Source organism: Pipistrellus hanaki, assembly GCF_964339955.1.
Source record: "Pipistrellus hanaki genome assembly, chromosome: 4".
Taxonomy (NCBI): Eukaryota; Metazoa; Chordata; class Mammalia; order Chiroptera; family Vespertilionidae; genus Pipistrellus; species Pipistrellus hanaki.
In genome coordinates, this window is record NC_140506.1 from 1,482,900 (window position 1) to 1,496,440 (window position 13,541).

Below are 13,541 nucleotides of genomic sequence, written 5' to 3' on the forward strand. Positions count from 1 at the left end.
ACCATTTCCATTTTGTAGTTTTCTGAATATGTTTTTGTTGATTTCAGAGAGGAAAGGAGGAGTGAGAGAGAGAAACATCCATGATGACGGAGAACCATGGACCGGCTGCTCCTGCACGCTCCACCCTGGGGATGGAGCCTTCCGCCTGGGCCTGTGCCCTGACCGGGGCCCCACCGTGACCTCCGGGTTCGCAGGTGGACGCGCAGCCCCTGAGCCGGCCGCCAGGCCACCGTGTGGACTTGTGGCACATGGCAGTCCCACACGATGCGTGTCCGGACCGGTCCCCTCCAGGGAAGCTCTGGGCGCTCCCCGTGGCGAGGGGGTTGGCTTCCTACAGTCGCGTGTTTTCCTCTGACATTTCAGACCACATTGTTTTGGCTCGGGGGGACAGAGGCCGTCTCCCGGCTCCATCACCGACTGTGCTGACGGCCACTCACTCCTTCACGGGCTGGCATGGCCGCCACGCTGCGCGGGGAGCTGAGTGGCTGGCACGAGATCGCGAGGCTGTGTCTGAATGCTGACAAACTGGCCTTTTCCAGAAGAGTCTGCCCACCCGAGGCACAGAGGAGGAGGAACGGCCTGTCCTGGAGGGAGGGCACAAGGGCACGGGGTGGGCTGGAACAGGGGAGGGGTTTCTCAGCAGGTTTGTCTGCACCCGCCCCCGGCCACGAGGTGTCAGCCTGGGGCCTTCCTAAAGCCCAGCATCCTCTCTGGCCATGACCTTGGCATCAGCATCCTCAGCCTCTCCTTAGGTGGGGGCGCCGTGCCCAGCTCCCGCCAGGTGGGAAGGGGGCCATCAGGTGGGAAGGGGGGGCCGCCAGGTGGGAAGGGGGCCATCAGGTGGGAAGGGGGCCGCCAGGTGGGAAGGGGGCCGCCAGGTGGGAAGGGGGACCGCCAGGTGGGAAGGGGGGGCTACCAGGTGGGAAGGGGGGCCATCAAGTGGGAAGGGGGGCCGCCAGGTGGGAAGGGGGGGCTGCCAGGTGGGAGGGGGGGCCGTCAGGTGGGAAGGGGGGCCGCCAGGTGGGAAGGGGGGCCATCAGGTGGGAAGGGGGGGCCGCCAGGTGGGAGGGGGGCTGCCAGGTGGGAAGGGGGGGCCGCCAGGCGGGAAGGGGGGCTGCCAGGTGGGAAGGGGGGGCCGCCAGATGGGGAGGGGGGCCGCCAGGTGGGAAGGGGGGCCATTAGGTGGGAGGGGGGCTGCCAGGTGGGAAGGGGGCCATTAGGTGGGAGGAGGGGGCCGCCAGGTGGGAAGGGGGGCCATTAGGTGGGAGGGGGGCCGCCAGGTGGGAGGTGGGGCTGCCAGGTGGGAAGGGGGGCCGCCAGGTGGGAAGGGGGGCCGCCAGGTGGGAAGGGGGCCGCCAGGTGGGAAGGGGGGCCGCCAGGTGGGAAGGGGGCCGCCAGGTGGGAAGGGGGGCCGCCAGGTTGGAAGGGGGGCCGTCAGGTTGGAAGGGGGGCCGCCAGGTGGGAAGGGGGGCCGTCAGGTTGGAAGGGGGGCTGCCTGGTGGGAAGGGGGGCCGCCAGGTGGGGAGGGGGGCTGCCAGGTGGGAAGGGGGGCCATTAGGTGGGAGGGGGGCTGCCAGGTGGGAAGGGGGGGCCGCCAGGTGGGAAGGGGGGCCATTAGGTGGGAGGGGGGCCGCCAGATGGGAAGGGGGCGGAGCCTCAGAGACCCAGAGGCCTTCTACAGGGAGACCAGCTGCTCTGGGCGCAGCCCCTCCCTCCCTGCCCCTGCCCAGGACAGCTGTGGGTTCCTGGGGGCGGGCTTCTGCTTCCCCGCACCCTGGGGCGAGGTTCTCAGGGTTCTGTGCTCCGCAGCCTCTCCCCCTGGAGCACCCGGCCTCGGTGGCAGGGCAGGGATGGAGCACTCTCTGGAGCCCACACCAGGCTCCTCTAAAGAGCTTGGCTGTTCACTGGGCATCGACCCCTGGGGGTGCATTTCTCTCTTCTGTAACCTCTTAGATTCTGCAGAAACAGAATCGGGAAGTCATGCTCCCCGCTGCCACCTGGTGGGAAGACGCACATTGGTCTCAGGACAGGGCCAGCGAGAGCCCCTTTGCCACAGCGCCTGCCTTTCCCTCCCTGGAAGCAAAGGGATTGCAATGGGAATCACCAGCCACCAGGGGGAGTGTTTCTCCTGTCTTTCTTTGCATAAAGCAACGGGTGTGCGTAGTTTATGCGGGTTTGTTTGTTTGTTTGTTTGTTTTGATCGGAGATGACCTATGAATAAAATTACACAAGAAGACAGTGATGTTTTATGATTTCACACCATCATAAAACTGAATCCACAAATCCTGAGCTAGATGTCTTCACATCGTAAGAAAAGAGCTTACAATCCAGGTGAGCTCTCAGGATGAGCCATTCCAGAGGGGCGTGTTTGACCCGGTCTTTCAAAAAACAACCCCTGCACGTGGTTTTTAACGAGAAATGCAAACACCACAAAAACACGTTAGATCATTGGATACCAGTCCGGCGGCCACGGATCCGACGCCATCGCAGGGACTTCCTCAGCAGGTACCCCCAACCCCGTGGCGCACGGAGGGGGCACTGGGCTGAGACGTGAGGGTCCGTGTCCTCCACTTTGGTGCACGGCGTGTGCTTAGGCTGCAGCGTGTTCGAGGAGGCCCTGAAGCAGTGGCATTGCATGAGGAGACCGTGGCCGTGGGCCACCATGCGTGCCCAGGACGGTCCTCCTGCACAGCGGCAGGCGACGGCAGAGACACTTCTCACGGGCCTGAAACTTCCGGGTAAAACTCGTTGGCTCTTCTCCTGTTTGTGCTCAGGACCCTGAACATGGCTCAGAGCAGAGGCAGAATCCCATGTTTGAAAGGTGTGTGAGTGTGTGTGTGTGTGTGTGTGTGTCTTCCCAATGAAAGTAAAAAAAATCCAAACTGGCTTTCAAGACCGCCCCCGATCTGTATGCTCAGTTCCCTTTAACCCTAACCTCTTCCTTCTTCTCGGTCTCAGCCACCCTGGCCTCTCTCCTCTTCCAACACTCAGGGTGCCGACCGCCCCGCAGCAGGCTCTGCCTCTCACCCCGGCTCCTTCCCTCTGGAGCACCGTCCCTGTTCCTCTTCCTCCCGCAGGTACGGACCCCTCTGTCTTCCTGACCGGAAAGGAAGCAACCCGGGGCGAGGGCCTCGTTTTTATGGTTCACGGTGTATCCCCGGTGCTCCCAGACAGAGCCACAATCACCCAGAGGTGTTTACAGGATGGATCAATCACTTTTCATAGGATGGATCAATCACTTTTTATAGGATGGCTCAATCACTTTTAAAGATCAAGCGAACAGAAATCAACTCAGAGGAGAGCATGCTGTTTTTCAGTCACCTGCAATTCCACTGCCCACACCCACTGCCCACCCCCGGGCACAGAGGAGGAATGGCCTGTCCCCAGGAGGCATGACGCGGTCCCTCTTTGAAGCTGCGTGATGTCATTGTTACGCGTGCAATGACACTGCACGGTATTTATTATCGGTAGCTTTTAACTAACGGTGCTTGAGTTTAACAACAGTGAAACTGAAGGAATTAGAAATCGCCACATTTTTAAAAAATATATTTTATTGATTTTTAACAGAGAGGAAGGGAGAGAGATAGAGAGCTAGAAACGTCGATGAGAGAGAAACATCGGCCAGCTGCCTCTTGCACACCCCCTACCGGGGATGTGCCCGCAACCAACGTACATGCCCTTGACCGGAATCGAACCTGAACTTTCCGTCTGCATACCGACGCTCTACCACTGAGCCAAACCGGCTTTGGTGCCACATTTTTATTAAGATCGTTTGTAGTGGCTCCTGGTAGGTAGGTCCTTCTAAAATGAAGAAACGAGATTATGAAAAACATTGAGAAAATATTCTGGCATCAGTTATATTTTACCCCCTAACCACAATCCCACGTGGATGGTTTGTTTTATACGTAAGGGGGTTAAGGTCTCGCTTCCTTCCTTTATTGACTGCCATTCTCCCTTTCTTGCCGAGTGTGCAGGTTGCTGCCTCTCAGGATGGCGGGTTCCTGCCCGGGGAGGTTTCCGAGGGGCTCTGGGCTGCTGTGCGTGTTGGTGTGTACCCCCATCTTATAAAGGACGCCTCAAGAAGTCAAATCATGGAGTCGTTTATTAAAAGCTGGCGGCATACAAGGGAGCAAGGCAGCCTCCAAACCCACAGCCCCGAACAGCAGCCACACCTGGCTCTTGTGGGCAGGATATCACAGAGGTATGGATTACAGCTTTGGGTCTGGAACGAGGAACCGAGTTTGTGCAAAGCAATTACAGAAGCAAAACTGAGCAAGCTAGTTATCTAAAGTACCTGCGAATCTCTGAATCAACAGAAACACGTTATCTGGGACCACCCGGCGATTTAGAATAATTGTGCTGTCCAGATTCTGGGACCACTAAGTCAACCAAAACTCGTTATCTGTAGCTACTGAGGCAATTTAGGGTAACTTAGCTGTCCTGGGTGCCAGAAGAATGTGCTTCAGTGACCGGTGAGATCCCAATCAATGGGACATTCAGACCACCACCCATGGGTTACTGGGATAGCATACCTGAGTTCAGAAAATCAGAATAACTTCCTATCGTTTTAGCAAACAAGTAAGTATAGAAGCCGATCAGCAGTTTCTGCCTGAGGTGCTTGCTGCCATCCCTCAGTTGTAGTTTGCAGGTTGAGGCCGGGAGGCTGGGCTCCCTCAGCACCAGCCTGGCTGTCACCTGCTGGCTCCTGCGTTTGCTCTCAGCTGTGCTGTAGACATTGCCCCCGCCATGGGCTGGCCTTGGACGTCCCCGGCCAGGCTAAGGTCAATGTCAACTCCCGTGGCTCTGTCTGAATGTGAGCATGGTTCTGTATCTGGGATGCTCACCACGGCCCAGCACAGACGCGGGTGTCTGCCGGTCCTTGTCCATGTCTCTTGCCCTGGGTCACTCCCTGGTACCTCCAGCCTCACCTCCACTGCCCCTGGCTGGGGGCACCCGCCTGGCCAACCGCCCTGCCTGAGCTGGGGCTGGCACCCTCCGGCGGGGCGGGGCCGGGAATGCCCCCCCTCCCAGCTGCTTGTCCCCCCCTCCCCGCTGAGCTCTCCCTGGGCCAGCCCTCACCTGAGCGCCCCCCCCCACGTGACGGTCCCGGGGTGACACCTCCTAGGAGCCACGTGACCGTGTGCCACCGGCCTGGGCGCCCAGGGCCGGACCCCTCCATCCCTCCACCGCGGAGCCCACCGCGGCCGGCCTGGTCCGCACGGGGCTGGGCGGCCGGACCCCGCAGGAGCCGCTGGGCCGCGAGCGGGAGAAGGTCGCTCCGGTCGGAAGCTCCGCGCCTGGAGGGGCGGCCCCGGCGCCGGCGGCGGGCGAAGGGCCGGTGGGATCCGCCGCCGCGGCCTCCGCCGGCGAGCCCGGAGATCCGGTCCGGTCCGGCACAGGCCGGCTGCGGGCCCTCCCGGCGCGGGCGCGGGGGCGGCGGTCCAGGACCCCCTCACCCTGATGCCTCTCCTCCGCTCCCTCTGACTCCAATAAAACTGTGTGAGAGGAAGGAGGGGACGGGGCGCCCGAGGTGAGGGGCCGGGGGCCGGCCAGCCCCTCCCGCTGCGCAGGCGCCTGCCCGCCGCCCGCCACCCGCGGCCCCTCCGGCCCCCGGACCCGTGTCCGCCCCCGGTGTCCGCCTCCGGGCTCCGGGCAGAGAGCAGGCCCCGCGCCACCTGCGGGCCCTCCGTCCCCGCACCCGGGCCCCCCCGCCCCCGGGCCCCCCCGCCCCCTCCGGCCCCTCCGTCCCCGCACCCGGCCCCCGGGCCAGGTCCCCGCACCCGGGCTCCGGGCCCTCCGTCCCCGCACCCGGGCCCCCCCGCCCCCGGGCCCCCCCGCCCCCTCCGGCCCCTCCGTCCCCGCACCCGGCCCCCGGGCCAGGTCCCCGCACCCGGGCTCCGGGCCCCCCGGCCCCCGCCGGCCCCGTGTCCGCCCCCCGTGTCCGCCCCCGGGAGGGGCGGGGCGAGCGGGGCGCGTGCGCAGTGCGGCGGCTGTCAGTGCGCCTGCGCCGTGCGTGCGCCGGCTCCGCCTCCGCCGGCCCCGCGGACCCGCGCCGGCGGGATGGTGCGGCGCTGCCAGGTAAGGGCCCTCTCCGGGCGCCCCGCTGCGCCCCCGCCCACCGCGCCCTGCGGGCCCCGGACCCCCGGCCTCGAGGCCGTGCGCGGCCCAGGGCACCTCCAGGGCTGGCGCCCGAGTCCCCCTCCCGAGGGGCACCCCCTCTCTCCCTCCCTGTCAGCACCCTCCCTCTCCGGGGCGCCTCCCTCCGTAGGGGCGCCCTGACCTTTGCCCCGTCCTAGGTCCTTCCTTCTCTGGAGACCGGTTTCGCTTTAGGAGATCCGCCCCCAGGAACCCCCTCCCCTTCCCAGAGCCCCGCCCCCCCTGGTTCCCCTCCAGCGCAGCGCCCACCGGCCGGGGTGGGTGCCGGGGTGGGTGCTGGGTGGGCGCTCACGCACCTAACCGGGCGGCCGCCCCGAAGGTCAGCACCGAGAACCGCCCTAGCGCGGCCTCCTCCGCGTGTGCGACCGCGGGCGGCTGCAGCGGCGCCCCGGGCAGGGGGCAGGGCAGGGGCAGGGGCAGGGGCAGGTGCCGGTGCTGGAACCTGCTCGGCCTGCACAGCAGCCCAGCCCGCTCCGCTCTGTGCCCTGTGACTGCGGTTGCATAACCAGCCCGGGGCCAGGCGCGGTGCCAGGCCAGGGCCGCCCCAAAGGCAGCCTCACCTTCCGGCCCCTCTGCCAGCTGCACCCGGACCCGGGTCACTGTTCACCTGTTCATAGAAGGTGCTGACCCGGTCAACTGGAGGCCGCCTCATGTCCCCTCTCTGAGGAGTCATTGTCTGGGTGCGGGCGGGGGCCCTTGGGCGTTTGCAGAGCTGACCAGCACCGGAAACGAGTGAGAATGGGCTGGACACACCAGCATCGTCAAAATGCACATACGCTGGGCGCTTTAACGTTCCCTCACTTTCCAGTGTGCCCGTGACAAAAAGGTAGCACCTGTGCCAGCCAAGGGCCGTGGTCGCCATAGGAACATCCTCTCTCGCAGGTCCAGGTGCTGTACTTTGCGAAGAGCGCCGAGATCACCGGGACCCGCGCCGAGACCGTCTCTGTGCCCCAGGAGATCCCGGCGGCGCAGCTGTGGGCTGAGCTGGAGACGCGGCATCCGGGGTAAAGGGTGGAGCTTTCCAGCAATCTAGAATGTGTGCGTGCACACACGGTCCCAGTGAACACGGCTGTGTTTCCCGTGATGTCGGGAAGGGGCATTCCTTCGTGTTTCTGGAACCCTCTGGGGAGGCCCGCCCTCGTCCTCCAGCAGGCTCACCCAGAAGCGCAGTGAGCTGCGCCCAGACCGACAGGCTCCCGTTGGCTCTTGTGGTTTCATGGTAGCCAGCCTGCAGATGCTGCATTTTCACAGCATGAGTGAGGTGGTTACACATTCTGTTACAATGTGTGCTTGGAACCTTTACGTCCTGCCGCGTCTTCTGAGAAGTCAATAGAAATTTCTGAGATTAAGATAAAAATGAGAGATAGCAAACCCCAGGGCGGCTGAGTTTGCGTTTTGCAATAGCCCATGTCCTGTTTCTGTTGTTGTCCCTGCCTCACGTTCTTTTGGGGACAAATTGTCAACGTGGCTTCTTAGAAGGTGATCAGGAACATTAATGGTGTCACTTAGTCCATAGAGAGGTTCACCGTGTGAAGGATACTCCACAACACGTGTTCAAAAAACGACTTATACTTTATTTTGTATCTTTTAAACTGCTCTTAAAGTGCCCTGATAACCTGTGACCCATGCGGGGCCTCTGCCCACCCGACCTTTAACCTTTCACCTGCCGGAGACCCCTGTCTTGGGGGGACTTCTGAGGTACACTAGTAGACTATACCCTTAGAAGGCTCCTGGAATCAGGACATTTTTCTTTTTCCTTTCTTCCTTTGACCTGGTCTGAGTGTTACCTTCAGTCTTCTGTCTTTTCGGTATTTCATTCTCTAAGACACACAGCAGCAGTGAGAGCTGTTGGCAGTTGACTGTGTTCTTGGTGGTGACTGAGAGTTCTCTCCAGTGGATGCATCCTTTCTCTGCAGCATATAAGTTACTTTCATTAGTAACTCTGCAGGCGATGCTGCAAAGTGATATTTATGTCTTATATTTCTTTTGTTTTCTCAATCCTCACCGGAGGGTATTTTTCTGTTGATTTTTAGAGAGAGTGGAAGGGAAAGGGAGAGACAGAGAGAGAGAAACATTGATGTGAGAGAGACACTTTGACTGGCTGCCTCCCACACGGGCCCTACCCAGGGCCAGGGATCAAGCCTGAAACCGAGGTACGTTCCCTTGACCGGAGTCGAACCTGCGACCCTTCAGCGTGCTGGCCGACGCTCTGTCCACTGAGCCACACCGACCAGGGCTTATGTCACCTAATTTCCGCTGGAGACCTGGAGCCTAGCACAGCTCTGACACTGCGCCCTCTGCTTGCCCCTCAGGCTGGCCGATGTCAGGAACCAGGTGATCCTGGCTGTGCGGCACGAGTATGTCGAGCTCGGAGACCAGCTCCTGCTGCTTCGGGAAGGAGACGAGGTCGCCATCATCCCCCCCATCAGCGGAGGCTAGTGCCCGGGGCCCCGGGGGGCCTGCGCGGTGAGTGTTCCCTTCCGCGGTGAAGGGTCTCGCAGGTGTCACCTGTAGCAGATGGCGGGGACCGCACGCTCTGTGAGTCTGTCCGTGAGCTCGCTCTCCCGGCACAGCCCGTGTCGGTGCGGACAGACCTGACCCCTCCCTGCCATGTCTGCGTCAGTCCTGTGCCGGCAGCTCAGTCATGTCACTTGGAGTGCTGGTCCTCCTCACTCAGCACGGCTTATTGCGGTTTTCCTGTGCGTCGGCCCGGCCTCGGAGGCCCGGGTATTTTTCACCCACTTTGCCCGCCGCGGCATCAGGGAGGTTGAGAACCACGGCTTTTAGTGATCGTGTTCATGGTAAACTCCTTCTGGTACTATACTCGACTCATTCGGGGTATTTATAGAAAACACTGGTTTTTTTTTTCAATTGTGCGCTTACTGGTATCATTCAGATCGGATCCTCCGCCCAGCACCTCCGACGTAGGAGACGCGCCCGGACACGCAGCCTGTGGCCGGTGCTGGCCTCTGCACGCCGCCGAGGTTGTTACTGGCTCTCTTCCAGGGCAGACGTGGGGGAGGAGGAAGAGGAACCCAAAGACATCATCAAGTTCACGGCCGAGAAGCTGTCGGTGGAGGAGGTCTCGCAGCTGGTGACGTCCCCGCTCTGCGGAGCCGTGTCCCTGTTTGTGGGTGAGCGTGTCCCCCGCTTTCGCTGCCGGAGGCAGTGTTTCCGTGCCGAGTGTCAGGGCGGATGTAAGACGCTGAGCCAAGGGGACCGGGGGTCTCCAGCTTTGGCTTTGTGTTAGTGATCTTCAGCGAGCAGGGCAGACGCCCTGAGCAGAGAGAAGCCTGTGTGTTCCAAACCTTCGGGGGAGACGGCGATGGTGGGAACCTCCGTAAAACCCCGGGGACGGGGCGTTCCTTCTCAGGGGCAGGTGTGCCGGGAGAGAACGGGTGCTGGTTTGTCACCTGAGAGTCTCCGTGCAGCTGCCGCGTCTGCACATCTTACTGTCTTTCCTTTGGGACAGTTCTCTTGTTGTTCTCACCGTGTTCATCTTTAGAATATTTCACAGTAATCGCTAGACAGATCTGTAGGCTACTCTCTGTTCCAAAACAGCCCCTTTTCTGCCCTGCCGGTGTGGCTCAGGCGGTTGGATGTCGTCCAGGCATCAGAACGTTGCCGGTTCAGTTCCAGGTCATGGCACGTGCCCGGGTGCGGGCTCAATCCCCAGTAGGGGGCGTGCAGGAGGCAGCCGAGCGATGTTTCCCTCTCACATGGGTTTTTCTTTTTCTCTCCCTCTCCCTTCCTCTCTAAAAAAAAGTCAGTAAAAATGTACTTAAAAAATTAGAACCCTTTTTTACCGTGCAATTTCTATTATAAGGAGAAGCCTTATTTTAATTGCCTTTTTCCCCTTCTTCTTAGGGACCACAAGGAATCACTTTGAAGGGAAAAAAGTCATGAGCTTGGAGTACGAGGCGTACGTCCCGATGGCGGAAAACGAAGTCCGGAGGATTTGCAGCGACCTGAGGCAGAGGTGGCCGGTCAGGCACATCGCGGTGTTCCACAGGCTCGGGTACGCTCCCTCCGTCGCTGCTGACGCGGGCCCTGCGGAGTCGCAGGGTCCTGGCTCACGGGGAGAGACGCTGCGTGTGTCCTGGCAGGCGGCGGACGCGCCTCCCAGCGCTGTTAAGGCTGCTTGTTCCGTTGTAACGTTTGGACAGTGCCAGCCGCTGTGCCAGGGCCCAGGTGGGCGAATAATGCCGGCGTGTGTTTCTCGGCATCTAGAAGGGCTCAGGAATCTGGAGAGGGCGCTGTGTGTAAATTAGTCAAGAGTCCAGGGAGGAAACATAATTTTGGATGCATTTTGGGGAGCCAGAGAAGACTTAGCGAAAGAAACCAAGTCCTCCTCTCTCTCTCTCTCTCCTCTCTCTCTCTCTCTCTCTCTCTCTCTCTCTCTCTGGACCCCTTGCTTTTATTAACACAAATTGTCCTAGTCATATCAAAGGCCAAGGTTTAGTACGCAGAGGCATTTTGGATTGGGGGAACTGCCTGCAGCTGTCCAGGTGTTTGGCCAGCGGGAGGCAATAGCATGTAGATTGACATGCCCTCAGCTGTCTGGCAGCGAGCAGTCATCCGTGCAGATGTTTAGGTGTGGGGAAATCAGCCATTTCCAGCAGGCAGTCCTCAAGGTTCCATCAGCCTTTTGATGAAATTTCTTGCATTTACGACATGCTGGAATGAGCTTCCGGCAGGCAAGACCCCTGAGCCCGGGCCGCATGGCTGTGCGAAGGGGGGCAGTCCTGGGGGCCGTTAGAGAAGGGGCCTCTCGTCCAGACTCTGTTTGTATGAAGAGGAGAAGCTCTGGGGCAACATGCCTGTGAAGGACATCGGATCCGGGTGCCCTTTGGTCGCTAAGAAGCGAGGGTCGCAGGCTCTGAGCGGAGCCCAGCAGCTGAGACTGGGTCGTCATGGCAGCGTGTTGCCTCCTTCTGCCCGGGGCTGCACTCGGACTGCGGGCTGTCGGTCCAGGGCGCTGCGTGCTGCTGTTGGACGTTTACGTTCTCTGCTGCTCCGCCCACGGTGCCTGTGGGTTTGGCTCCGGGTTTGTGGCTGGAGTCCCCGTAGAGAGGAGGCGGGTCAGTGCGGGGAGCTTCTCGGATTGTTCACGGGCCGTGAGCCTGGAGCAAGTCAGGGGAGGTGTCACGGGTCCTCCGTTCCCTTGCAGCCTGGTCCCCGTGGCCGAAGCCAGTGTCGTCATCGCCGTGTCCTCGGCCCACCGGGCTGCGTCCCTCGGAGCCGTGAGCTACGCCATCGATGCCCTGAAGGCCTCGGTGCCGGTGTGGAAGAAGGTACCAGGGGGCGCCGTCTGCCTGTGGCGGGTTCTCCGGGATTCTAAGCAGACAGAGCACACGCAGTGTGTGCGCCCATGGGTCTGCCCGACTCGCTCACTCCGGCGTCCTCAGCCTGGGAAGCAGGTGTTTGCGCAAAACCAGAGGCGGCGCACGGAATTCCTCCGCCCTCACAGTCCCCGCTTCGTCCAGAAAACATCACCCTTTTATTATATAGGCTCCTTTCTGCAGGGTTTGTTAACCATGAAAACAGACGCCCCCAGAACGCTCGGCACGGAGTGTGAGACGGGGCCTCCCAGGCTGTGGAGCCCTCGGTTAGGGGTCCCTGCGCCCCGGGGTCCCCTGTGCAGATGGGGGCGTGCGGCTGCCGCGCAGGTGCCAGCACAGAGTTCCTCAAGGCGTCACAGCTCCCGGCTCCCTCCTTTAGAGAGAGGAGAGGGAGCACTGCCTCCGGGAGCGCGGGGCGTGGGTGTGACGGTGTGACGGGAGACGCACGGCTGTCCGTCCACCCAGCCCCGCGGTGAGCCGGCGGCCTCTGGGCGGAGAGCCTGCTCCCCACGAGCGGCAGCGGCTGGTCTGTGCTGTGGGCCGCTGGCAGCAAGGTGGCGCTGAGCAGAGTGGGGGTGTGTGTGGGGGGAGCGGCGGCCAGGGCCGGGGACCAGGGGAGCCCCTCAGGGGGACCTGACCCGCCGTGGGATGTGGGACCGGGCTTTCCGAATGGAGACGGCAGCCTGTTAGCGGGGAGACGAGAGAGGATGGACGTGGCGGGGGCCACGGTGCAGCTCCCATGGTGGTGGTGTGCTCTGAGCCAGGCCCGTGTCCACGGAGCGGGGAGGCTCCTGAGGAGGGAGCGAGGGCCCCCCCAGTGAGGCCCCCCCACCGCGAGGGCCCCCCACTGTGAGGACACCCCACCGCGAGGGCCCCCCACCGTGATCACGAGCCTGGCAAGGAGGGTCAGCCCACCAGCTGCAGGTGAGCGCGGTGGGAGGGGTCCAGGGGTCCGGGGGACAGTGAATTTGGGGTTCTGCTGGCTGGGAGTAAGGAGGGAGGGTTCCAGGATTGGGGGGGGGGCGGGACGCAGACAGTGGGTGGGCGGGCGCTGTCCCTGTCAGAGCTGCTGCGGTCACTGTCCCTGGTGGCCTCTGCCCATGGCCGGCGCAGGGAGGCTGTGGGAGCAGAGGTGTGTGTGGAGAGGAACCTGCTCAGATCTAAGACCACCCACCCGCCCCTCTGCCTGCCCCGGCTGCCCCGTCCTGGCCCGGGGGTCCATCCCTGTTCTGCTCCTGTCCACGCTCCCCTCCGGGTTGGCGTCCTGTGTGCAGGGACATGTTCATGCATGTCTCTGCTCTCCGTGCTGGATGTGAACGGTATGGGGTCGCTGAGAGGGGAGCAGATGTAAATGGCGATCCTGAGTCCCTGTCATGGTTGTTTTAAGGAAATCTATGAAGAATCTTCATCTTGGAAGAGAAACAAAGAATGCTTCTGGGCTCCCGGCACTTAAGTCACCACGTGGGTGAGGTGCTCACCCTGACCTGGGACCGCAGTTCGGTTTTCCTTCTCCAGAACTCCGGAGAGTTGGGGGTGAGGCCTTACACTGGAGCCAGAGAGAGGGACAGCCTTTAGGGGAAACGGAAGAATCATTTAAATGTGAGGAAAGATGTCCGCGGTAGACACATGAACTCGTGACTGATGATTGTAATGATGTAACTGGATTCAGGACTCTGTCTCAGGGAAACCCCCCCAAGCCAGGGCACCACGATGGTGCCGGCAGAATGGGGGGGCGCAGGGAGTCATTGTCCGACAGTCCTGATGTATTTTCAGAATTTATATATTTAAAAAGTAAACCCAATAAACACATGATTAAAAACGTCTATGAGGAGTATTTTTCTGTGTGTTAACATTCAGTTCTTCTAAGACATAAACTATGTATACATTCAATTCTTCTAAGACATAAACATAGTATGATACTATGATGATTTCTAGGATTTCAGAATCTATCATCTCACCATCACTTATTAGATTTTATAAGTTCTTCGTATTGAATCCATATACAAATCAGCACAAAGTTGCTGTAAAACCAGGGTAATTACT

General features: G+C 61.0%; 1 protein-coding gene across 1 annotated transcript; it reads left to right on the forward strand.

Annotated features, from left to right (window-relative positions):
- The first annotated feature begins 5,967 nt into the window (after positions 1 to 5,967).
- Positions 5,968 to 13,321, forward strand: MOCS2 (molybdenum cofactor synthesis 2). Its single transcript, XM_084881764.1, has 7 exons — positions 5,968 to 6,078; positions 7,039 to 7,160; positions 8,469 to 8,622; positions 9,163 to 9,290; positions 10,024 to 10,174; positions 11,327 to 11,450; positions 12,886 to 13,321. The coding sequence occupies exons 3-7, from the start codon at positions 8,516 to 8,518 to the stop codon at positions 12,949 to 12,951; spliced, it is 576 nt and encodes a 191-aa protein (XP_084737890.1). The 5' UTR covers positions 5,968 to 6,078; positions 7,039 to 7,160; positions 8,469 to 8,515; the 3' UTR covers positions 12,952 to 13,321.
- The last annotated feature ends 220 nt before the right edge of the window (positions 13,322 to 13,541 follow it).